Source organism: Mustelus asterias, chromosome 22, assembly GCF_964213995.1.
Source record: "Mustelus asterias chromosome 22, sMusAst1.hap1.1, whole genome shotgun sequence".
Classification (NCBI taxonomy): Eukaryota; Metazoa; Chordata; class Chondrichthyes; order Carcharhiniformes; family Triakidae; genus Mustelus; species Mustelus asterias.
This window is the reverse complement of record NC_135822.1, coordinates 69,613,876-69,640,568: the sequence shown is the minus strand read 5'-3', so window position 1 is coordinate 69,640,568 and position 26,693 is coordinate 69,613,876. Positions and strand designations below refer to the sequence as shown.

The following is a 26,693-nucleotide window of genomic DNA, read 5'->3' as shown; positions in this document are numbered from 1 at the left end:
CACTGTGGAGAGGAAATATCTTAAAAAATCTGACAGCACAGTTAAATCTGACAGTACCTGCCGTGCGACCACTTGCTGCAGAGCGTTTTGGCACTTGGTGTACGTGTGATCCCTCATAATCACCATGATCACGGGCATCAGTTTATCCACCAGGGCCAGGGGGCCATGCTTCAGTTCACCAGCCAGGATACCCTCAGAATGCATGTACGTGATCTCTTTGATTTTCTGCAAAAAAATAATTGCCCACATTTGTACAGAATTATAGTATCCTTACAGTGAAGGAGGAGGCCATTCAGCCCACTGAGACTGCACTGACTTGCCGACAGAGTCTCACCCAGTCCCTCTTCCCCATCCTATCCCCATAAACCCACACATTTTCCATGGCTAATCCATCTCACTGACACATCTTTGGACACTAAGGATCAATTTTAGCATGGCCAATCCACCTAACCTGCACATCTTTGGAGTGTGGGAGGAAAAGGAAACCCACGCAGATGCTTGGGGGGGGGGGGGGGGGGGGGGGTGTGTGTGTGTGTGTGTGGAGTGGAGAAGGGGGGAGGGACTCCACACAGACAGTGACCCAAGCCGGGAATCGAACCTGGGTCCCTGGCGCTGTGAGGCAGCAGTGCTGACCACTGTGCCCCCATGCCGTTATCAAAAAGCAGAGGGTGAACTTCACCACAGCATCTTACCACAAGGTAAGAAAACTGCTCACATCAGTCTAAGGGAGTTCACCAACTCACAACAACAGAACACATGTACACAGTGAAATCATAGAATCATAGAAACCCTACAGTACAGAAAGAGGCCATTCAGCCCATCGAGTCTGCACCGACAACAATCCCACCAGGCTCTACTCCCATATCCCGACACATTTACCCTCTAATCCCTCTAACCTATGCATCTCAGGACACTAAGGGGCAATTTTAGCATGGCCAATCAACCTAATCCGCACATCTTTGGAGTGTGGGAGGAAACCGGAGCACCCGGAGGAAACCCACGCAGACATGAGGAGAATGTGCAAACTCCACACAGACAGTGACCCAAGCCGGGAATCGAACCCGGGTCCCTGGAGCGGTGAAGCAGCAGTGCTAACCACTGCGCTACCGTGCCGCCCTTACTGTTGCACTATTTTCTACTGCTAGCCTAATGTTGTGTTTAACTGAACCATTGCTCTTCTGGGAGGTGTGGCAAATTGAATACTTGGCTGTTTCTGGACCAGACAATTAATTAATATGTTTTGAAGACAACATGCGAGGTTCAAAGACTTCATTCCCTTTGCACATGGCTCGAATTGATTTCCTCCGCATGCAAAGCCAGAATCCCTGAACTTTCGTGTCTGGATAAAACAGATCTTATCAGACGGCGCTTTGTCTAATTAAAGGGCAAAGGACACTCCACTGGGAGGCAGTGCAGCATCTGTCCAAGTAAAGACTGTGCTTTCCATGTTGGCCAATAAGAGGAAGGAGGGACTGACCAACCGACCGTCAATTTACGCTCAAATTACACTACACAGTGTTTATCGTCATGAATTCAAACCACTTTCCAGTGCTGCAAAAGATCTGAGTCTTTGGAATTCTCTTCCTCAAAAGGCAGTGGAAGCAGGAATGTGGAGTTACAATCAGAATAACCATGAGCTTATCGAATGGCACAGCAGGCTCCAGTGGCCCCTCTCCTGTGGTACATTATTATCTGTTACCTTTACAACCAGTTCCAGCTGTGCACCTTTCCAGAGCTACAGTCATGCAGCTCACCAGAGGTTGCCTAGGTTACTTTTTTTTTTCATTCACTCGTGGGACATGGGCGTCGCTGGCTGGGCCAACATTTATTGCCCATCCCTAGTTGCCCGAGGGCAGTTGAGAGTCAACCACATTTCTGTGTCTCTGGAGTCATATGTAGGCCAGATCAGGTAAGGACAGCAGATTTCCTTCCCTAAAGGACATCAGTGAACCAGATGTGTTTCCTCTGACAATTGACAATCATGGTCATCAGTAGAATCTTAATTCCCGATATTTTTTATTGAATTCAAATTCCACCAGCTGCCGTGGCGGGATTCGAAGCTGGGTCCCCAGAACATGAGCTGAGTTTCTACATTAATAGTAATAATACCATCGCCTTCCCTCTGGGGCTTCCTAGTTTTAATGAACCACCCGTGTGTGCGTTGACCATTGCTGGCTCCCGGTCCAGCAACCACAGACCAGGCCTCAATTCACAATTCTCAAAGACTTGTTTTTTTAAACTCTAAAAAGCCCCTGCCTATCTCAACACCTCCTCCTGCCTACGCCAGCACTCCTCATGCCTCCTCACATGACTTGGTGTTTCATTGTGTTCAAGGTTCTAGATAAATGCAAGGCATTGTTGTTAGTGGACGTCAGGTCAATTTCAAGGAACTGTCCCGAGTGAGCATCAGCTCCTTAAAGTGACCCTTCCAAACCAGGGCTGACACAAAGACATGATACATTAGAGAAAGGCCAAGAATGTATAATCCAAACTTTTACATCTGGTTTGGTGTTTCCAAATGAATGCAAGATTTATGCCATTGCTAAGAAACAATTCTCCACCCTTGACAACTTGATGTTAATTAAAATTCCCCAAGCACAATGACATTTTCCAATACAACGTTTTTGATGAAAGCTTTTTTTTCCTGTTGGCATCTTTGCATTATTACAAACTGTCTTTTATTCCACTTGTTTGCAGCAAGAAATATGAATATGACTACATGGCTTGGATGACTCATGCCAGTCTTCATGTGCGCGTGTCTCACTAAAACCGCGGCATAGCCTGTTGCAAAAAATAAAAACAGCGCCAGTGATGGGCTTTCTGAGTCACTGCTCCTTCTGCACGGACCTGCTTTACACGGAGAGCAGCCTGCAAATCCACCCAGGCGCCAAAGCTGATGAACCAACCCAATTTTCCTTGTATCCTGACGTGGGACTAGTTATTGAGCAGCGTGGTTAAGTTACGTGTACCCACCCTACACTCCACAGGAAGGATTTGCACCAAGAGCGTTCCCATGATGGAGCCAGCATGGAATACAACAGGGGAGGTGCTTCCTTTGGACTCATGACGGGGTGGCAGGTTAGCGTTGCTGGCTCACAGCGCCAGGGGCCCCGAGTTCGATTCCGGCCTTGGGCGACTGTGTGGAGTTTGCACATTCTCTCCCGTGCCTGCGTGGGTTGCCTCGCAGGCGTGCGGGTTAGGTGGATTGGCCATGCTAAATTGCCCCTTCGTGTCAGGGGAAACCAGCAGAGTAAATGTGTGCGGTTATGGGGATAGGTCCTACCCAGGACCTTGATGGTGCAGGTTCGATGGGCTGAATGGCCTCCTTCTACACTGTAGGGATTCTATTCTGTTACTGGAAAAGGAGTTGACGATACTCAATTGAAAAGGGATTTTTTTCTGAAATCCACAAATAATAAAGGCACGTGACGAGAGTTAACTGCAGCATCCCTTCTAGAATTAATTAAAATCCAATCACTGTTTCCTGAGTTATGCCTTCTCCTTTCCTGTTCTTTTCAATCTTGGTGACTGCGTGGAGGATCTTTGCCCTTTCGTTCACTCTCTCAATGGAAAAAAGAGAGGTCAAAGCACACCAAGCTAACCAATGCCCTGCTTGTGGCCTGGAAGTTGCAGCACGCTTCCTCTATCAGATCATGCCCCAAGTGCTGCCTGCCTACATCTCACCGAGTGCCACGCCGGTCACTTAGCGATAATTGCCTGCACAAGTCCCCCTTTGTAAAGCTGGACACCCCGGGTTTTGTTACGAGCGACTCGAGCTCCTCTTGTCATTTCCGTCCCTGTTGAGAGGTCCGTTCCTCCCCCAACATCCGCAGGCAGATCTCAAACAATGCTATCATTGTACAGATGCTCCTTCACTCCGTTACGGCTGGCAGAACCAGCATTCTGACAAAGCGATTCCTCTCTGCCACAAAGTGCATCGCTATAACCCGGCAAGGCTCAGACGAACAAAACCTATTTAACTTTGCCCGGCAAGGTATGAATCATAGAATCCATACAGTGTTGAAGGCAGCCATTCGGCCCATCAAGCCTGCACCAAAAACAATCCCCACCCAGGCCCTATCTCTGTAACCCCACGTATTTATTCTGCTAGTCCCCCCCCGACACTAAGGGGCATGGCCAAATCAATCTAACCCACACATCTTTGGATTGCAAGCGGGACAATTTTGTTTTGGAAACCACGGGGTTGGGAGGTGGGTGGTTGGGGGCGGGGGGGTTTCTGTGACTGATGTGACTAAATAAAGCCAAGTCTATTCGTGGAGAGAAGAATACTTTTCACTGCGTCTCGGAATGCTGTGTTTACCCGAGTGTGACCTCAACTGAACTGTTGGACGCCAACATCTAAACAATTCCGATACGCGGTGCGGTCCAAGTAATTCTGGACAAAAGCCAACAAAGTTCCGTCATCCTTCAACAGCATCTCAGTGCCGCAAAGGGGTGATCTTATAGAGGTCCATAAAATAATGAGGGGGCATAGATCAGCTGGATAGTCAACATGTTTTCCCAAAGGTAGGGGAGTCTAAAACTAGAGGGCATAGGTTTAAGGTGAGAGGGGAGAGATACAAAAGGGTCCAGAGGGGCAATTCTTTCACACAGAGGGAGATGAGTGTCCGGAACGAGCTGTCAGAAGCTATAGCAGAGGCGGGTACAATTTTGTTTTTTAAAAACCATTTAGACAGTTAAAAGCAAATTACTGCAGATGCTGGAATCTGAAACCAAAAGAGAAAACCCTTGGAAATCTCAGCAGGTCTGGCAGCATCTGTGAGAGAAAAGATCTGACGTTTCGAGTCCAGATGACCCTTTGTCAAAGCTCTTTTGGTTGCGTTTAGACAGCTACATGGGTAAGATGGGTATAGAGGGATATGGACCAAATGCGGGGCAATTGAGGCGAACTGAACAGTTAAAAACTGGGCAGCATGGACAAGTTGGGCCGAAGGACCCGTTTCCATGCTGTAAACCTCTACGACTCCATGCAGTGAACACCAACTTGCCCCTGGCTGAAAATAAATTACACCATTCCAAAAGGGAATGGGGTATGTTTCCAACAAGGAAGAATATGACGAGAGCAGGGAAAATAGGTATATGATTGGCAAAGAGAAAATGCTGGAAAATCTCAGCAGGATCTCAGCAGAAAATCTCATCTTCCGGCGAGGCACTTTACAGCCTTCCGGTCTCAACATTGAATTAACAACTTCAACGATTAGCTCTACCCCACCTCGGCCCCTTGTTTCCATTTGATTCAATTTTTATATTGTTCTCTACCTTTTATTTGTTTATTGTCTTTCTTCATTTTCCTTCCCCCTCCCACTCTTTCCCCGTACTTTATCCCCCCTTTCTTTACCTTTTCTCCTCCTTTGCTTCCCTTTTCTCTAAATTTTACCCCTCTCCCACCCATTCCCTCCCCCCACATCTTCATCTGTCACAGCTTGCCCTCTGATTTCAGCTTCTCTGACATTTGGCCATTCACACCCTCTATTCTCTGTGGACTGCCATTAGCAGCCTTTCCCCTGGTTTCTGCGGCTATGACTCATCTTTCATTTCCTCACCCTGCAGTATAAATATCTCCCACGTTCGATGCCTTTTAGCTTTGACAAAAGGGTCATCTGGACTCGAAACATCAGCCCTTTGTTCTCCATACAGATGCTGCCAGACCTGCTGAGATTTTCCAGCATTCTCTCTTTTGGTTTCAGATTCCAGCATCCGCAGTAATTTGCTTTTATACAACTGGTAACTCCAGTTACGGAACAAGCACTGACACAGCTGCATGGACCAAATAAAGCGCCTCTCTGTGACTATTCCCATCATCCCATCCAGGGCATAATTCATTTCTTTCCACCTCCCTTCCCTCCATCACTGAAGCACTGTGCTGGGCAGCGTAACCACACACCATCATTGACAGGTGAACAACAGGGAGCGATAGATAGAAGGAAGCTATCTGAATGTTGTCCCCTTGCACACTGAGTTGCATTGCGGCTTTCAGTGGCTAGACTGGCTCCTTAGATGTGCAAAGGCAGGAATGAGACTTAACGCTGGCAAAGTGCCAACGTATTTGAAAAGAAAGGGTGTTCTTTGTAAAAGACAATTTTCCAGACATTAGCGAGAAAGAATCCTTAATTGAACCCCTCTGGAGCATCCTGCATATCTGGCTCCAGATGTGGGTGATTGTGGAGAGAATAGTTATTAGCCAACTGGGTTGTCTAACCTCCTTTTATAACCGTCCACCTTTAAAACTTGTAAATTATAGCACTGTGAAACACTAGTATCTGTCAAACGTCATTAGACAGGAGCAAAGCAAGGATTTTAAAGGGAGCTTTAGTTGGGCTGCAAGTGGGATGTGTGCTCTGATGGAGTGGCTGCAAAGCTTGTGTTCCAACATTCAGTCTGATGCAGAGAGACTCCCGTTCCCACACAGGATAATGTGGCCACGTAAAATCATGCAACTCACCAGTGCCCCCTCCAGGCAGGTGGCATAGTGATAGCCACGGCCCATGATCAGAACCGATTTCTGTTGATACAGCTCCCTCGCCAAATTCTGTATCTCCTCATCCAGAGTCAGGATCTCTTTAATGAGGTCTGACAAAGAAAGAGAGAGGTTAAATGAGTGATTAAACCCAAGAACTTGCCCTTTTATGATTCAGCTTAAAGCCCATCTATTAGTGCCATCGCAAGGAACTACAAAAGGTCGTGAATGTAGCCCAATCCATCACGCAAACCAGCCTCCCATCCACTGGCTCCGTCTACACTTCCCGCTGCCTCGGAAAAGCGGCCAGCATAATTAAGGACTCCCACGCACCCCGGACATTCTCTCTTCCACCTTCCTCCGTCGGGAAAAAGATACAAAACTCTGAGGTCACGTACCAACCAACTCAAGAACAGCTTCTTCCCTTTTTGAATGGTCTTACCTTGCATTAAGTTGATCTTTCTCTGCACCCTAGCTATGACTGTAACGCTATATTTTGCACTGTCTCGTTTCCTTCTCTATGAACGGCATGCTTTGTCTGTGTAGCGCACAAGAAACAATACTTTTCACTGTATACTAATACATGTGACAATAATAAATCAAAATCAAAACAAACATTAACACTGCAATGAAGTTACTGTGAAAATCCCCTAGTCGCCACACGCCGGCGCCTGTTCGGGTACACTGAGGGGGAATTTAGCACGGCCAATGCACCCAACCCGCACGCCTTTCGGACTGTGGGAGGAAACCGGAGCAGTCACGGGGAGAACGTGCAGACTCCACACAGACAGGGACCCAAGCTGGGAATTGAACCCGGGTCCCTGGCGCTGCGAGGCAGCAGTGCTAACCACTGTGCCACCCATAACAATGCCCTCTCAAAATAGGATGCACGCTCCCTTCAACAACTCATCCCTGGAAATATGAGAAATCAAATGGCAATAGAATTAGAGAACTGTTCTGCAATATCTTCTCCAGTCAGCACGGGGCTTGCTGAGGCACAATGGCGGGGCAACTTTCAACAGGGGTTCCAGTTCAGAAGGTGTTAAACAGCATGGAGGAACCGCACCCACTCACTGCCTGCTGCACCGTGACGTGGCAGCAGTCATGAGCCGAGGACGTGGTTCAATCAGGAAAAACAAACCAAGTGCCAGGAATTGGAAATAAAACAAAATAACTAACATCCAGCAGGCCCAGGAGGCTGCAAGTGGATGGATGGGTCTGTGCTCCCGGTATGTACCATGATGTGGAGTTGCCGGCGTTGGACTGCGGTGGGCACAGTAAGTAGACACACAACGCCAGGTTAAAGTCCAACAGGTTTATTTGGTAGCGTGAGCTTTCGGGCTCACCTGATGAAGGGGCGGCGCTCCGAAAGCTCGCGCTACCAAATAAACCCGTTGGACTTTAATCTGGTGTTGTGAGACTCCTTACTGTGCCTCCCTGTACCACTTAGCCAACTCTTTAAACGTTCTCTTGGCCTCCAGTGTCCAGATGCCACCTGAAAGGCAAAGCGCTTTTTGCTGTTCAGTCCCGTGATGCGTTTCCAGCGTTGCTGTCTGGGTATTTCCAATTGGCATTTCTCTGTCTCTAGCTTCCCGAATTCAGCACTCCCTCTACCTGCTATGATGGTCACTGACCACAGACTGGGCATGGGGTAAAATTACTTGATTCTGAGGTACAGGGGAGCACATTCTGCAGATGAGGGGGAGCCGGGGGAGGGGGGTTGCTGTGCTGGGAGAAGCTTGAACAGAATGAACCCACGAATGAGTGATCACACCGAATTGTTGTAAAAAAGCCACGAGGGTTTCCCTGGGATGGAGAGCTGAGAGCCTGAGGTCACAGTCTCAGGGTAAGGAATCGGCCATTTAGTTCATTTGTTAGTGTTACAAGCTTACGTTAACACTGCAATGAAGTTACTGTGAAAATCCCCTAGTCGCCACACTTAGCTCTTCCATTTTTGCTGTGTGCGGTAGGCCTGCAGGCCTTACAGGAATGTCCTGGGATTGAAGGAGTTATCTGCTATCCCCACACAAAAGCTTGTCGGCCAGACCAGTAATGATGATGATGCTGCAGCATCATGGCCAGAGTCACTGTTCGGGTTACACTGAGGGAGAATTTAGCATGGTCAATGCACCTAACCAGCACGTCTTTCAGACTGTGGGAGGAAACTGGAGCACCTGGAGGAAACCCATGCAGACATGGGGAGAACGTGCAGACTCCGCACAGACAGTGACCCAAGCCGGGAATCGAACTGGGGTCCCCGGCGTTGTGAGGCAACAGTGCTAACCCACTGTGCCACCCTGCCACCAGGACTAAGCTGACGAGAAATTTCTTTCCTCGAAGGATTATGGGTCTTTGTGATTCTCTCTGACTGAACATCCGTAGGAGGTTGAGTATATCCAAGACTGAGATCAGTAATTCTTTGGAGGTAAAAAGGAGATGCAGGATAAGGCAGGAAACTGGGGTGATGTACAAGTTCAGGCATTACCATTTCGACGGATGGAGTAGCTTCAATGCGCTGTATTGGATTCGACTTTTTACACTGTGTTCATGGGGATCATTCTGCACAGAGCAGATACAACGATTCTGCGATGGTGCACAGGAAACATGGACATAGCACTGCTACCTCACAGCGCCAGAGACCCGGGTTCGATTCCCAGCTTGGGTCACTGTCTGTGTGGAGTTTGCACATTCTCCCCGTGTCTGCGTGGGTTTCCTCCGGGTGCTCCGGTTTCCTCCCACATTCTGAAAGACGTGCTGGTTAGGTGCATTGACCGGAACAGGCGCCGGACTGTGGCGACTGGGGGAATTTCACAGTAAAACTTCATTACAATGTTAATGTAAGCCTTACTTGTGACTAATATATAAACTTTAGAACTCTAATGCTCAGATAGATGCTGTTTGGGTGACAGAAGATGGGCTTATTTCAGACGCTATTTCAGTGCTAACCACTGTGCCTCTAATACACAATAGCTGGGCTTTGGTACATCGTTGTTGGTGGGAGCTTGCTATGCGCCAATCGATTCCCGTGTTTCCAACAATACAGCGATGAGTACAGTCCGTGAAAAATAGTTTGACTGGAGAGCACCTGAGGTGATGGAAGGCATCTTACAAATGCTGCTTTTCCACATGATTTCCCTGAACTTAGGTTTCAAGTCCCTAAAATTGGTAAAAAGTTCCTAATATTGGTAAATGTGAGGTCATCCATTTTGGTAGGAATAACAGTAAAATGGACTATTATTTAAATGGTAAAAAATTGCAGGATGCTGCTCTACAGAGGGACCTGGGTGTCCTTGTGCAAGAATCTCAAAACGTTTGCAGGTGCAGCAGGTAATTAACAAGGCAAGAATTTTGTTCTTCACTGCTAGAAGGATGGAGTTTAAACACAGGGAGTTGCAGCTGTATAAGGTGCTGGTGAGGCAACACATGGAGTACTGCGTACAGTTTTGGTCTCCTTACTTGAAAAAGGATGTACTATTACTGGAGGGGGTGCAGAGGAGATTCACTAGGTTGATTCCGGAGTTGAGAGAGTTGCTTATGAGGAGAGACTGAGTAGACTGGGGCTGTACTCATTGGAATTCAGAAGAATGAAGGGAGATCTTATAGAAAGATATAAGATTATGAAGGGAATAGGTAAGATAGAAGCAGGGAAGTTGTTTTCACTGGCGGATGAAACTAGAACTAGGGGGCATGGCCTCAAAAGAAGATTTAGGACTGAGTTGCGGAGGAACTTCTTCACCCAAAGGGTTGTGAATCTGTGGAATTCCCTGCCCAGTGAAGCAGTTGAGGCTACCTCATTGAATGTTTTTAAGGCAAAGATAGATAGATTGTTGAACAGTAAAGGAATTAAGGGTTATGGTGAGCGGGTGGGTAAGTGGAGCTGAGTCCACGAAAAGATCAGCCACAATCTTATTGAATGGCGGAGCAGGCTCAAGGGGCCAGATGGCCGACTCCTGCTCCTAATTCTTACGTAAAGAATTTTGTTTTCGGATAAAAGGGACACATGATTTATTTGACGCCGAATGCTCCTCTTGCTCACCTGGTAATGCTTTCAGGCCTCGTATAATCTCCTTTCTCCTCTCCTGCATGGAAATCCGATCTTCACACATCAGGAGTGCAAACATCACCAGAGACACAAACTGGCTGGTGTAAGCCTGGGTATAAGCAGATGGGAGTAAGTTACCACCCAAATCCAAACGCTTTGATGGTGTTTCAGAGGGCAGCAAAATAAAAAGCAAGCTGATCGGGAAGAAAATTGATTGTGGTCGGGTCACACGAGCAAATCCATGCATGTTCAGCAACATGTCAATAATGCCAAGTCGGATTGGTCATGTCTTCTGTTGAGCATACGCCTTTCAACAGGGTAAAAGAAGCTCCAAACACGGGGACTGTTTCACATGGTCACCGAGCGAGTGTTGTGTGAGGAAAACTGCGTCAGAGGACACAGTTTCACAGCAGCTCACACAGCTCATTTATCAAGCTTCTAGAGTAATGAAGTCCCAGGTTTGGTCTTCTCTCTCTCTCTCTCGAAGCAAACCCGGGTTAGAAAGGGAAAATATTAGCACCAATGTTTCCTAACGGATGGATCGGAGGGGAGGGACCTGAAGCGTTAACTCTATTTTTAGCTCTAAAGAGTCTCTTTGATAAGAACAAAGAAAATTACAGCGCAGGAACAGGCCCATCGGCTCTCCAAGCCTGCACCGACCATGCTGCCCGTCTGAACTCAAGCCTCTTACCCTTCCGGGGACCATATCCCTCTATTCCCATCCTATTCATGTATTTGTCAAGACGCCCCTTAAAAGTCACTATCGTATCCGCTTCCACTACCTCCCCCGGCAACGAGTTCCAGCCACCCACCACTCTCTGCCAAAAAAAAACTTGCCTCATACATCTCCTTTAAACCTTGGCCCTCACACCTTAAACCTGTGCCCCGAGAAATTGACTCTTCCACCCTGGGAACAAGCTTCTGACTATCCACTCTGTCCATGCCCCTCATAATCTTGTAGACTTGATCTGCTGAGTATTTCCAGCATACCGAGCACCGAGGGGCTTTGAGAGGTTACAGGAATAAGGTCTGGATAAGTTTTTTTAAAAAGGTGGATCAGCGCAGACTCGATGGGCTGTGAATGGTCCCCTTCTGTACTGCAGGAATTCTTTGATAGAAAGCAAAGTTTAAAGTTTATTTATTAGTCACAAGTAAGGCTTACATTAACATTGCAATGACATTACTGTGAAATTCCCCCGAGTCGCCACAGTCCGGCACCTGTTCGAGTCAATGCACCCTAACCAGCACGTCTTTCAGAATGTGGGAGGAAACCGGAGCACCTCGAGGAAACCCAGTCAGATACGGGGAGAACGTGCAAACTCCACACAGACAGTGACCCAAGCCGGGAATCGAACCTGGGTCCCTGGCGCTGTGAAGCAGCAGTGCTAACCACTGTGCCACCGTGCCACCCCCATCAGCCAATGAGATTTTCACAGGCACAGGCTGTGTGCGCCATAAAACCCGGTCGAAGATCAAGGCTAACCTCTCTGGCTATACCCCAGGACTTTATTGCCTTGTCCAAGGGGTGCAGCCGCATCCTCTATGCCAAACTTTTTAATTACACGAGTCAACGTAATGAAGAATAAAATGCAACACATGTCCTCCAACTGAGTCACATCACAGCAGCCAGGTCAGTGGCATTAGCAGAGCTTAAGAATAATCTCTGCCCTGGGCCATCAAAGGGGGGGAGGGGGGCTAAGGGAACTGCTCACTTCCTTCACGTACTTCTCTAATTGCAGCTCTGAGCAGGTACTGAGTGACACGTACCAGATTTACACACTGCACGGGAACCAAACATCCAGGATGCTAATGTGGGAACTCAAGTGAAAAAGACCACATCAGCTGCCCTCCCCCTTCCGCCCACTCCCCAATACTCCAGTCATTTTCCATGATCAAATCCTCGGGGAGGGGAAACAGTCAAGACCTGGAGTGGTTTCTGAAGAAAGATGAAGGAAGGCGGCCTCATTACTGACCGTCAAGAGGTGAACCGCAGCTACTCTCCGGCACAAGCGAGCTAGTCTTATCGACTTCAGGAGAGGCCGGGAGACCACGTCAATGGCATTTCTGTTACCCAGGTGCATTGGGGGAGGGGTGGGGTGGGCTGGGGGGAACAGGGAACCGAGCCAGGCTATCTGGCACAGAGACTGGGGATTGTGCAGGTTTACAAAACCCTGCTCTCGTTCGCATTCTCTGAGTATTCAATTAGTCGCTGGACGGAAGGGAGGCCCCTTAAAAATCTGCAACTTTAACCACTGCCTGAGGGGGGGGGGCGTGGATATGCTGGCAAAGCACAAAGATTTACGTACGGCACATTAACCACAAGCTAGGACTGTGCTCGTACCACAGTGCACCATGGCACAGAGTGATCACGAGTGAGAACCACTTGGCACACAAAAAGCAGTAAGGTGAAGCCACAATTAACAGCCCAACTACAAGCTGGAAGGTCCGACAAGCCACAGCTCATCTTTCCAGAGTGAGCTGGCCGGGACGGGGTCTGACTGCAGAGTTGGCCGAGGACAGGATCAAGCTCAGCTGCTCAAGCAAATACACTGCTCTCTCTCTCTCTCTAAAACCTCACGCCTGAAGAATGCTACTTGGGGTCAGAGGCACCAAGAAGTCCCAGCAGAAAGCTTCAGCGGGGAGGGGGGGGAGGGAGGAGAAAAGCACAGAGAGCCTGAATGTGTTGGTGCGCAGGCTTCACTGCTTATTGTTTCCAGATGTGAGGCAACAAGTCAGAGATGGCCCTGCCTCCCCTTGGAGCGGAGTCCCGGATCCGAGACGCGTGCCCCATGCAACTGGATCAGCCAGCTGCCCAGCCGAAGGGAAACCCAGACACACGGGTAGACCACAGTAAAAATACCAGCTGCGGGAACGTTCATCAGGGGAGTGTTACAATGGTTAGCACTTGCCTTGGTGCTGGCAACTCCAATTTCAGGCCCAGCATTGATGTGGACACCGCAGTCTGTCTCGCGAGAGATGGAGCTACCGACCGTGTTGGTAATGCCCACGGTCAGGGCCCCCCGCTCCTTGCAGTACCTCAGTGCCATCAGAGTGTCAGCCGTTTCTCCTGAAGATTAAAAAAAAAAGCAAAAGGAACGAGGGGTCAGACAAAGCGCAGTGAAACTCTCCACCCATTCTTCACAGAATGCTTCCACCATGTGTCACGGGCAAGGCTCGTGACTGAGTGACCCAGGAGAGGCTGATGTTTGGCCTGGCAGCAATCCTGTCCGTTGCTCCAGCTGGACGATTACATTCAGCTTTGAGCGCCAACCTCAGGCAAGATAAACTGACCTCCAAAAGGGGTACAACGCCGATTTATCAGAACAATGCCAGGGCTTAAAGCCAGAGTTAAGTTATGAACACTGACTGCACAAGCTTGGCTTGCATTTCCTTGACCCTGTGGGGGGGTGATCTAATCTCGGTAGTTAAAACGATGAAGGGAAATTGGAGTTGATAGAGAGAGAAAGCAATTTGTCTTTTGAGACAGCCCAGAACACTTCGAACTAGGCCATTCAGGGATGATATATGAAATGATTGCTTAACAAGAAGAAGAAGAAAGCTGGAACATTGAATTGAAAATTTCAAAGGTGAGATGGCTAGAGTTTTGTTGCACAAGGGTTAGAAATCAAGGTGGGCTTTAAAATACAAATCAGCCATGATTTTTCTTTAATTCATTTGTGGGACATGGGTGTCGCTGGCTGGCTAGCACTTGTTGCCCATCCCTGGTCGCTCTTGAACTGAGTGGCTTGCTAGAGCCATTTCAGAGGGCGGTGGAAAGCCAACCACATTGCTGTGGCTCTGGAGTCACATGTAGGCCAGACCAGGTAAGGACGGCAGATTTCCTTCCCTAAAGGACAGCAGTGAAGCTGGAACATGCTGGAGGGGCCGAATGGTCTACGCCTCTTCCTAAGCTGTTTGCTTAGCAATGCTTGAAGCAATGCATTTAAACTTCTTTGTACTAATTAGACCTGAGACATTAGCGCACTTATTCCGTGCAAACTGACGCCCGTGCTGACAGGCAGGACCAGGGGGAATTTCATCGGAATATGTGATGGGCTTTGGTGAGCTAAGCTTCGCACAGCAGAATTCCAAAGCATCATTGCTTACCAAGGGACTCTGCCAAGTTAAACAACCTCCCCTGCAGGTTGTGTTTCATGGGCAGGCATTGTCGACACTTTTAACTTGATCTCTGCCAACAAGATTTACATCATCATGCTCTGCCATTCCTGCTGCCACCCACCCCAGTGACTGGCTAACAGCCATGTTTCCTTGCCATCTACAAACTGCTTCAGTGCTACAACCCCCCGGTTGATGTTATAACTGGACAGGAAGATCCCAGAATGGAACCCTGGCTCAAAAGACCAGAAATTTTACTTATTTTTTTAATCAACCCCCATGGAGGAACAGAGTCACGGGATCGCAAATTACTTTTAACAACAAGAAAAGAAACATGTATCAAATGTGGAAAATGGATTATAATACAGTGGTCCTCGACTCCTCCTACAGCTTAACCAATAAACACAGGTTTTAAGATTTAACACAGATGACAAAGCCCATGTGAAGCTACAATGGTCTCATTCGCACACAAAGTTAGTGTTTGCAAATTTTTCCTCCGAATGCCCCCAGATGGTCGTCATATGAGTGTTTCCCAACTCCGCTCCCAAATGCGCTTTAAAATCTTCTCTCGTGCTAATACATTCTCTTAGCATTTCACATTCCAAAGTTCAGTTCACACTTTCCACGAGACCCATCTGCCCAGAGATTCCACCCCACTTTTAGCACCAAATCCATGCCAGGATTTTCGATTAACCCTTTCAGATTTTCACTGTTACGCCAAGGACGGCAGATTTCCTTCCCTAAAGGACATCACTGAAGCTGGAACATGCTGGAAGGAGTGCGAATGGTCTACGTCTCTTCCTAAACTGTGCGCTTGAAGCAATGGATTTATACTTTATAATTTGTTTAAAGACAACATTAAAACATTTCAAAACTTTAGGATTACTTTTAGAAAAAGTTTCTCCAGTAGCCTCATCAATCAATTACTTTTCAGTTTTGTCTGATGTCCCTGAACAGAATCCTGTCCTACTTCCCACTTCCTTCCCTTTAACACTCCAGGCCTCCAGGAAACTTTTCTTCATTTTTTTAAGCTTCTGTAAGACTTTGGTTCGCTGTATAACACTTCGGTTAGGCTGCATTTGGAGTATTGTGCACAATTCTGGTCGCTACACTATCGGGAGGATGTTGATGCATTGGAAAGGGTGCAGAAGAGATTTACCAGGATGTTGCCTGATCTGGAGGATATGGACAATGAAGAAAGGTTGAACAAACTTGGATTGTTTTCACTGGAGCGTCGGAGGATGAGGGGGGGGGGGGGGGGGAAAGAAGAGACGAGGGGGACCTGATAGAGGTTTACAAGATTATGACAGGCTTGGATAGAGTGGATAGTCAGAGTCTTTTTCCCAGGGTCGAAGGGTCAATTACTCGGGGGCTTAGGTCGAAAGTGAGAGGGGGAAGTTTGAAAGAGATGTAAGAGGCAAGTTTTTCACACAGAGGGTGGTGTATGCCTGGAACGCGCTGCTGGAGGAGGTGGTGGAAGCAGATTCTAGAACAATGTTCAAGAGGCATCTGGATAGATACATGAATAAGCAAGGAACAGAGGGATATGGACCCTGTAGAGGCAAGAAAATATTAGATTAGAGAGGCACAGACTTGGTGGGCCGAAGGGCCTGTTCCTGTGCTGTGCTGTTCTTTGTTCTCTTTGTTCTTAACTAGTTGCTCTTCAGGTATTTTGGCACTGGCTGTCTGAACTATCACTCCATTGTAGGGCATTTCTTACAGCAAAGCTAAAAGATCAGGCTCCGTTTTAGCTTCCCTTCGCAGACCTGAGAGAGAGATGTTTCCTGCTTCATTGTCTGTCTTCAACTGCCTCGAGCTTTCAGCTGAAACTAAAGATTAAAGAAAGCTGCTGCTCCCCTTACAGAGCCCCTCTAGTTGTTAAGCAACTATTTTTTTTTCCACGCTGAAAGCTCTCTAAGCACAATGGTATCGCTGTTGGAACTGAAACTAACCGCCAAGCAGACAAACATTTTTGTTCAGCATGAACAGCACAGGAACAGGCCCTTCGGCCCACCAAGTCTGTGCCTCTCTAATCTAATATTTTCTTGCCTCTACAGGGTCCATATCCCTCTGTTCCTTGCTTATTCATGTATCTATCCAGATGCCTCTTGAACATTATTCTAGAATCTGCTTCCACCTTGGCGGCACGGTAGCACAGTGGTTAGCACTGCTGCTTCACAGCTCCAGGGTCCCGGGTTCGATTCCCGGCTTGGGTCACTGTCTGTGTGGAGTTTGCACATTCTCCTCGTGTTTGCGTGGGTTTCCTCCGGGTGCTCCGGTTTCCTCCCACAGTCCAAAGATGTGCGGGTTAGGTTGATTGGCCAGGTTAAAATTGCCCCTGAGATGTGTTGGTTAGAGGGATTAGCGGGTAAATATGTGGGGGTAGGGCCTGGGTGGGATTGTGGTCGGTGCAGACTCGATGGGCCGAATGGCCTCCTTCTGCACTGTAGGGTTTCTATGATTTCTATGAAATCTAACTGCAACTCCCTTCCAGGCACAGAAACATTAAATTAAAACTATAACTTATCTCTGATGTTTACTCATACAAAGAGAAATCCCTTAAAATAACCTTTCATTTCCTCACACCTGATCATAGCAGATCTTTTCATTTCTTTGAAATTTTCTTTTTACATGCAAAAACAGAAGGGGCGGGGGGGGTGGAAAGAAGTGCTTGGGACTAGACCCTTGCAGAGTGCTGGCAATGCCACAATGGGCTGAATGGCCTCGTTCCATAATTCTATGCTGACCACAGTGCTTAAAATTAGTGTGGCAGAGGATGAGAGAGGGATTTCACTAAGCGGCCAACTTACAACATTCGCAGCCTTATTCACTTCATTCATCTTTAATCTCAATTTATGTGGGAATAGCGGTTACAAAGTCAGAGGAAAAGAAAAAGAGAGGGACTTGCAGCTTTTAAGTACCTGACTGGCTGATGAAGAAACAGACGTCATCTCTGAAGACAGGAGTGTTTCGGTCTAAAAAGTCGCTCGCGAGTTCGACCATGACGGGCAGTTCTGTAAGTTCTTCCAGCACCTGTCGAGTCTGCAAACCCACAAGCAAACACTGTGAGCACTTGAATCTCTGCGCTGAATCAATACTTCCTGAGTTTCTCTGGCAGCTGGGCGAGATGGAGCCAGATTCTGAGTGCTTGTTCAGTCTGGCACTCAAACCCAGCTGAAACAGGGCGAAGCAGTTCCTCTCAACTCTCAGTTTAAAGTTTATTTATTAGTGTCACAAGTGGGCTGACATTAACACTGCAATGAAGTTACTGTGAAAATCCCCTAGTCGCCACACTCCGGTGCCTGTTCGGGTACACTGAGGGAGAATTTAGCATGGCCAATGCACCCTAACCAGCACGTCTTTCAGACTGTGGGAGGAAACCGGAGCACCCGGAGGAAACCCACGCAGACACGGGGAGAACGTGCAGACTCCGCACAGACAGTGACCCAAGCCGGGAATCGAACCCGGGTCCCTGTTGCTGTGAGGCAGCAGTGCTAACCACTGTGCCACCCTGCCGCGTCAACGCTAAAGAACAGAGTACAGGTTGAAAAGCACAAAGTCACATTCCTATTGTGCCCCATCATGTCAGCAACATGCCCCATTGTTTCAATCCTCTCTCTGGAAATGAGAGCCAAGACTGTGCTGGGACTACTCAGAATTTTGAATTAACTTGGTTTCTCTCTCCACAGACGCTGGGTATTTTCAGCACTTTTGTTCTTATTTCAGAATTCAGGGATGGGCAGTATTTTGTTTTCAACAAGGGTGACGGGCAATGTGACTGCCCTGGAAGTTATGAAAGGGTTTTGTCGAGCAGACAGATGAGATCAGATCTAGACACTGTGAATATAAGTTAGTCACTGCTAAATCCATCCCGAGAATTCAGGAGAAACATCTTACACTAGAGTGGTGAGAATATGGAATCCACTCCCGCAAGGCGTAGCTCATAGAATCACAGTGCAGAAGGAGGCCATTCGGCCCATCGAGTCGGTACCAACCACAATCACACCCAGGCCCCCATATTCCCGTAGCTCCACATATTTACCCTAGCTAATCCCCCTGACACTAAGGGGTGATTTAGCATGGTCAGTCCACCTAACCCGCACATCTTTGGATTGTGGGAGGAAACCGGAGCACCCGGAGGAAACCCACGCAGACATGGGGAGAACGTGCAAACTCCATACAGACAGTGACCCAAGCAGGGAATTGAACCCTGGCGCTGTGAGGGAGCAGTGCTAACCATGGTGGCATGGTGGTTAGCACTGCTGCCTCACAGCACAAGGGACCCGCGTTCGATTCTGGTCTCGGGTGACTGTCTGTATCTGGAGTTTGGACTTTCTCCCCGTGTCTCATAGAATCATCATAGAGTCCCTACAGTGCAGAATGAGGCCATTCAGCCCATCCAGACTGCACCAACCACAATCCTACCTTGGCCCTATTCCCATAACCTCATGTATTTACCCTGCTAATCCCGCTGACACTAGGGTCAATTTAGCAGGGCTAATCAACCTAACCCGCACATCTTTGGACTACATGGGTTTCCTCCAGTTTCCTCCCACAGTCCAAAGATGAGCGGGTTAGGTTGATTGGCCTTGTTAAATTGCCCCTTAGTGTCAGGGGGACTAGCTAGGGTAAATGCGTGGGGTTATGAGGATGGGGCCTGGGTGGGATTGTTGTCGATGCAGGCTCGATGAGCCGAATGGCCTCCTTCTGCACTGTAGGGATTCTATGAGTTCCACAACAACTGATCTTCTCTCGATCTCTGAAGCTCAGAAGGAAAAGTACTGTTGCGAGTGAAGATTGTCAGACTGCAATGAGGAGGAATCATCATTTCTCAGCCACAGACAGCAGTCCTGGTGGGCAGAGCGAGTGATTTCATCACCGCAGGATGTCTCTGTTCAGACCAACAAACAGAAAGAGCCAATTATCTTGGCTTTGCATAGCACCTCATCAAGGCCCAGAAGCATACAACATTTAAGTGCTTTATTAATTACAGCTATTACTGTGACCCCGGCAGACTCCGAGAACCAATTCGTACACAATGAACCAACACAAATCACACAACAAGACAAAAGACGCCCAGATCGGCTGGCCAGAACACTTGCTTGATCTGGAGTGCCATCGGTCTTGTGTATCATAGAATCCCCACAGTGCAGAAGAGGCCATTCAGCCCATCAAGTCTGCACCGACTCTCTTAAAGAGGGGCTCTCCCCTACTCCATCCCTGTAACCCCACACATTTACCATGGCCACTCCCCCCCAACAGGTACATCTGTGGACTGTGGTGGGAAAACGGAGCACCCGGAGGAAACCCACGCCGACACGGCGAGAAGGGGCAAACTCCACACAGTCACCCAAGGCTGGAATCGAACCCGGGTCCCTGGAGCTGTGAAGCAGCAGTGCTGACCGCGCCATGCAGCTGGGCCCTCCGGTTAATGGCGCATCTGAAAAAAAGGCAGTGCTCAGAACCGCAGCAAAGCATCAGCTGGAATGATGTACTTGAGTCAAGAATGAGGCTGTAGCCCATAACCTTCAGACTCCGTGCTCCCAGTCAGCCAAACTGAAACCCATTGTGGATACGCTGGGAAATGAGCGATTCACTGGGATGTGCCTCTGGCTGCAAACCCCATTCAGGACTTTGTTCAGCTGAATACACAATAAGTGAGGATGTTTTCAGTTCAGTCTCTGGAAGCAGTAGCCGAGTTCATTCAGGGTGGCTCGTCCGTCCGACCGTGCTCAGGAAGCTAAACGACCTGGAGGCAGGTCAGCGCTCACCTGGATGGCCTTCTGATGAGCATTTAGTGGATCTGCATCACTCCTTTCAGATAACGGTTATCGCTGTTTCGATGCACAGGACTTCCCTCCACTGGGAACTGCTGACAGCAGCTTGGATGGAGAACCAAGTGGGGGTCAGATAGCTGCTGGTGCAGGAAATCTGAGCTACAATAAGAAAAAGACCAATACTCTGATGGCACGGACCCGGATTCGACTCCAGCCTTGGGTCACTGTCTGTGCAGAGTCTGCACGTTCTCCCCGTGTCTGCATGGGTTTCCTCCCAGGTGTTCCGGTTTCCTCCCACACTCCAAAGATGTGCAGGTTAGGTGGATTGGCCATGCTAAATTGTCCCTCAGTGTCCCAAGTTGTGTAGGTTAAGGGGATTAGCAGGGTAAATCTGAGGGGTTATGGAGATAGGGCCTGGGTGGGATTGTTGTCGGTGCAGACTCAATGGACCGAATGGCCTCCTTCTGCACTGTAGGGATTCCATGACTAGCTGGAGGCTCACTTGCCAACTTGGTGACATTATTGTGAATCTGCAGGGTGAACAGTATTGTAAGGCTGCTTCAATCAAGTGACACCTCAAAATGATGACATGGAGAGATGGACTTGTTAAAAAGAGTACCTTGAAAGTAGAGAGAGAGAACAGAGTGGGTTTTTTGCAAAATAAAATGAACACATCAAGCTACAAATGACTGGAGGTGAAGTGGACAAAGGATAGGGTTCGGACTGGCAATGAGGAGGATCATGACAATGAGGAAGAACTGTCGAAGGAAATGAACAGAGACCTTCAACTTGGGGGGGGGGGGGGGGGGGGGGGGGGTGTAATATTACCGGCTGATAAACGCAGAGGATTTTGATATGAGGGAGACAGAGAGCGCTGAGCTCAGAAAGCTCTTGGATTAACTGGTGTCAGTGTGGAAGGAAGTGACAGCGTTGAAGGAATCAATTGAGATTGAAGGAACTGGGATTAAGTAACTGCTCATGAATGATAAACAAGACAGACATGAAAAATTAAATGTTGCATAGAATCCTGTGTGTAGAAAGAGGCCATTCGGCCCATCGACCCTGCACCGACCACAATTCCACCCAGGCCCTATCCTCGCAACCCCACATATTTACCCTGCTGGTCTCCCTGACACGATTCATCATGGCCAATCTACCTAACTTGCACATCTTTGGACAATGGGGGGAGGAAACCGGAGCAGCTGGAGGAAACCCACGCAGACATGAGGAGAATGTGCAGACTCCACACAGACAGTGACCCGAGGCCGGAATTGAACCCGAGTCCCTGGCACTGAGAGGCAGCAGTGCTAACCACTGTGCCACCGTGCTGTCCGTTTCCTAACTGCTTTATTTGCCCATCACTCTGGGCTGATTCTAAGGTGCTGTAAGTTACCACATAAACGGGAATTATTTTCTTTATACAGGAACGATATGGCGAATTATATTGTACCCATCTCTACCATTCAGAGATCAACCAACTCACAGCGGAACGGAGCTGGAATCTTTGACTTTCCCTGCTTGACCAGGGTCAGCTGTGGACCACATGGTCTATTTCCCCACCCATCCGGGTGGGAGGACGATTATTGGGGCTACAGATTGCAGTCTGCAGAAAGTAAAATGAACCATGGCTGTACCGAGACCAGGGCTGCAAGAGGCTTCTTTTTTTTTTGCTTTTTAAGAAACACCATTTCCCAAATTGTGACCGTGTTCCACCTTCTCAAAGATGAGGACAATCTAGATATGACATTGAAATGAACGTACGGCAACACCAGCGTGGTAGCTTGTCCCGCAGGCGATGAGGATCAAACGTCTGCATCTCAGAATCTCCTTGATGTGATCCTGGAGGCCGCCGAGGATCACTGTGAAAGCAAAAACAAACACTGAACACTTGCTTTTCTCCAAGTATCAGGCACAACATTATCATCTACACCCAGACTAAGATAACTGGCCCATTGAGCCTCACCCTGCTCTTGGTGACTCAACTGGCCAGGCATTGGTTAGACTGCTGCCTCACAGCGCCAGGGACCTGGGTTCGATTCCGGGTTTGGGTCACTGTCTGTGCAGAGTCTGCACGTTCTCCCCATGTCTGCGTGGGTTTCCTCCGGGTGCTCCAGTTGCCCCCCACAGTCCGAAAGACGTGCTGGTTAGGTTCATTGACTGTGCTAAAATTCTCCCTCAGTGTACCCGAACAGGCGCTGGAGTGTGGGGACTAGGGGATTTTCACAGTAACTTCATTACAGTGTCGGCTTATGATGAAAGTGAGGAGGTGTGGGATAGAGGGAAAGTTGGCCGATTGGATAGGCAACTGGCTGTCTGACCGAAGACAGAGGGTGGTGGTCGATGGAAAATTTTCGGATTGGAGGCAGGTTGCTAGCGGTGTGCCGCAGGGATCAGTGCTTGGTCCTCTGCTCTTTGTGATTTTTATTAATGACTTAGAGGAGGGGGCTGAAGGGTGGATCAGTAAATTTGCTGATGACACCAAGATTGGTGGAGTAGTGGATGAGGTGGAGGGCTGTTGTAGGCTGCAAAGAGACATAGATAGGATGCAAAGCTGGGCTGAAAAATGGCAAATGGAGTTTAACCCTGATAAATCTGAGGTGATTCATTTTGGTAGGACAAATTTAAATGTGGATTACAGGGTCAAAGGTAGGGTTCTGAACACTGTGGAGGAACAGAGAGATCTTGGGGTCCATATCCACAGATCTCTAATGGTTGCCACTCAAGTGGATAGAGCTGTGAAGAAGGCCTATAGTTTGTTAGCTTTTATTAACAGGGGGTTGGAGTTTAAGAGCCGTGGGGTTATGCTGCAACTGTACAGGACCTTGGTGAGACCACATTTGGAATATTGTGTGCAGTTCTGGTCACCTCACTATAAGAAGGATGTGGAAGCGCTGGAAAGAGTGCAGAGGAGATTTACCAGGATGCTGCCTGGTTTGGAGGGTAGGTCATATGAGGAAAGGTTGAGGGAGCTAGGGCTGTTCTCTCTGGAGCGGAGGAGGCTGAGGGGAGACTTAATAGAGGTGTATAAAATGATGAAGGGGATAGATAGAGTGAACGTTCAAAGACTATTTCCTCGGGTGGATGGAGCTATTACAAGGGGGCATAACTATAGGGTTCGTGGTGGGAGATACAGGACGGATATCAGAGGTAGGTTCTTTACGCAGAGAGTGGTTGGGGTGTGGAATGGACTGCCTGCAGTGATAGTGGAGTCAGACACTTTAGAAACATTTAAGCGGTTATTGGATAGGCACATGGAGCACACCAGGATGATAGGGAGTGGGATAGCTTGATCTTGGTTTCAGATAAAGCTCGGCACAACATCGTGGCCCGAAGGGCCTGTTCTGTGCTGTACTGTTCTATGTTCTATGTTCTATATGTCAGCCTATTTGTGAGACGAATAAATAAACTTAAAAAAAATCCAATTGCAACTTGATCTACCTCAACCTCTGTCTGGCTGCTCAAGCGTGAAGCTGAAATGAAGGTTATTTATTTACGATCAACTTGAAAGCTACCCGTCAGGAAATTACAAGGGGGCACAGGTTCAAGGTGAGAAGGGAAAAGATTGAGGGAGACGTGCGGGGACGTTTTTCACGCAGAGAGTGGTGGGTGTCTGGAGCGCGCTGCCAGAGGAGGTGGTAGAAGCCGGCACGTTAGCAACGTTTAAGAGGCATCTGAATGGGTACATGAATAGGGAGGGATAGAGGGAGATGGACCGAGTAGGGGCAGAAGGTTTTTTTTAGTTTAGTTAGGGCATCATGATCGGCACAGCTTGGAGGGCCGAAGGGTCTGTTCCTGTGCTGTACTTTGTTCTTTGAAATTGTTGGTCTGGCCAACAAGATAATACGTTGAGAGTCAACTTGCCGATTTGGATGAACACTTCATAAAGTCATAGAGGAAACAGGCCCTTCGGCCCAACTTGTCCATGCCATCCTTTTTTTTTTAAACCCCTAAGCTAATCCCAATTGCCCGCATTTGGCCCATATCCCTCTATACCCATCTTACCCATGTAACTATCTCAATGCTTTTTAAAAGATAAAATTGTACCCACCTCCACTACTGCCTCTGGCAGCTTGTTCCAGACACTCAACACCCTCTGTGTGAAAAAATTGTCCCTCTGGACACTTTTGTATCTCTCCCCTCTCACCTTAAACCTATGCCCTCTAGTTTTAGACTCCCCTACCTTTGGGAAAAGATATTGACTATCTACCTTGTCTATGCCCCTAATTATTTTATAGACCTCTATAAGGTCACCCCTCAGCCTCTTACGCTCCAGAGAAAAAAGTCCCAGTCTATTCAGCCTCTCCTTATAACTCAATCCATCAAGTCCCGGTAGCATCCTAGTAAATCTTTTTTGCACTCTTTCTAGTTTAATAATATCCTTTCTATGATAGGGTGACCAGAATTGCACACAGTATTCCAAGTGTGAAGTCATGAAGTCCATTTTCCACCATCTCACCCCCACCCTGTCTTTGCTCCGCATTGCACAGCTGAAGTCTCAAGAGTCTTTTTTAAACCTTGTTGCTCCTCTCTCCATCCTCTACAACACTTGCAATTTCTGTCAGATCAGTCGATACCTGCGAGTGAAAGGTATATCGGTCTACCTTTTGTTTTGTTCGTGAAAACAGGCTTTGTCCCTGATTATGTAAATTGCAGTGAAAGATCCCACCCAAAACATTTAATATTTCCTCTTTTCAGACGTGGACAATGTGATGATACTATGCCTTCAAGAAATACATGATGTGGTGTTGCCGGCGTTGGACTGGGGTAGGCACAGTAAGTAGTCTCACAACACCACATTAAAGTCCAACAGATTTATTCGGTAGCACAAGCTTTCGGAATGCTGCTCCTTTATCAGGTGATTCACCTGATGAAGGAGCAGTGCTCCGAAAGCTCGTGCTACCAAATAAATCTGTTGGACTTTAACCTGGTGTTGTGAGACTACTTACTCTTCAAGAAATATATTTATAACATGTTTCTTGCAGGGGATGTGTTTAGAATTCAGGTCTGTTTTGCAGGGTACCTATCTGACTAGGAAAACCTTGAAATGGTAACTGGGAGCACAAGATCAGTCCTCTTTTTAGACATGGAGTTTTTTTTAAGCAGAGCTCATGCATTTGTGTTTACTTGCTTTCTCTTGGGGTTTCAGAGCAGAGTTTGATTGACGGGCAGTCATGTGCTTAATGGGAGGAGCTAAGCTTGAAGGAAAGAAATACTGTTTACAGTTTCATTTTTTAAAAATGCAAGCAGTTGCTGCCTGGATTGCCTGAAAAAAAAAGTGTCTTCTCTCTGTCTTGCTCTCCAAAGCTTCAAAGCCTGATAATCGAAGTCACAGCAAGTATGCCTGTGTTTTGTTAACTAATTTTAAAAGAGGGGGGTTTAAGTCTATGAGAAGAATATTACTTGAATTGGAACTCATAGCTATAAGTTAGCAGTTAAGACTTGTATCTTATCATGTTTAAGTATTGGTCAATTGTTAAAGATTAAGCTAATTCATTTGTTATCGTTAAACTGTGCTGTTAAATTAAGTTTATTCTTGATAAAAGCTTTCCAGTTTGTCAGCAGAATCGTGTCTGGATCGAAACAGCCTATCCTCACACTAATACCAAAATAGAAAATCGTTGCGGTCCAGCCCAGCTTCATAATATACATTGTGGGGTACTGATCTGGCATCCTAACAGCTATCTTCAGGACATTCTTTCTTATTTTTCATTGCAGTTTTATTACCCCCATTGCGTATTAGATTGTTTGAACAGGATCAGGCACCTGCGTTCAAAATAGCCAGAGGGAAATTTAGGATTATCAGCAAGTACGTCACGAAGGGTAATCAACATTTGGAATGGACTTTACACAAAAGACACTTTGGACTGGAGATTACACTTACTCTATTTCCTGCAATTTAATTCAGGGTGTGAAGCAGAGAGAGAGAAACTATTTCCACTGGTTGGGGAGTACAGGACGTGGTGTGAAAATTAGAGGCAGGACTTTCAGGAAGCATTTCCTCATGGAAAGTATGGTAGAAATTTGCAACTCTACTGAAATTGGTAATCAATGTTGGATCAGCTGTAAATATCACAACTGAGATCGATAGATTTAGTTAACCCAAGGTGTCAAAGGAAATTGGGTAAAGGCAGCTATATGGACCGAAGTCTTATGTCAGCCAGCCATGATTTTATTGAATGGCACCAAACAGGCTTGAGGGGTTACATGGTGTACTCCTGTTCATATGTTCCTAGTGGCCAAGGGGAAAACTCTGCTCTCGTTCAGTGAGCTATTATGGTTC

The 26,693-nt window shown here is 47.6% G+C and overlaps 1 protein-coding gene across 2 annotated transcripts in view; it reads right to left on the bottom strand.

Annotated features, from left to right (window-relative positions):
- The window catches only part of LOC144510162 (glutamine--fructose-6-phosphate aminotransferase [isomerizing] 1), a 96,644-nt gene that overhangs the window by 7,296 nt on the left and 62,655 nt on the right, over positions 1–26,693 (bottom strand). For both annotated transcript variants that reach the window (XM_078239573.1, XM_078239574.1), the window contains 6 exons: positions 22,175–22,272; positions 17,558–17,678; positions 13,430–13,587; positions 10,515–10,629; positions 6,464–6,591; positions 58–225 (listed from right to left, as the gene is read on the bottom strand). In XM_078239573.1, coding sequence (XP_078095699.1) covers positions 58–225; positions 6,464–6,591; positions 10,515–10,629; positions 13,430–13,587; positions 17,558–17,678; positions 22,175–22,272 — 788 coding nt within the window. The remainder of the gene's footprint in view (positions 1–57; positions 226–6,463; positions 6,592–10,514; positions 10,630–13,429; positions 13,588–17,557; positions 17,679–22,174; positions 22,273–26,693) is intronic.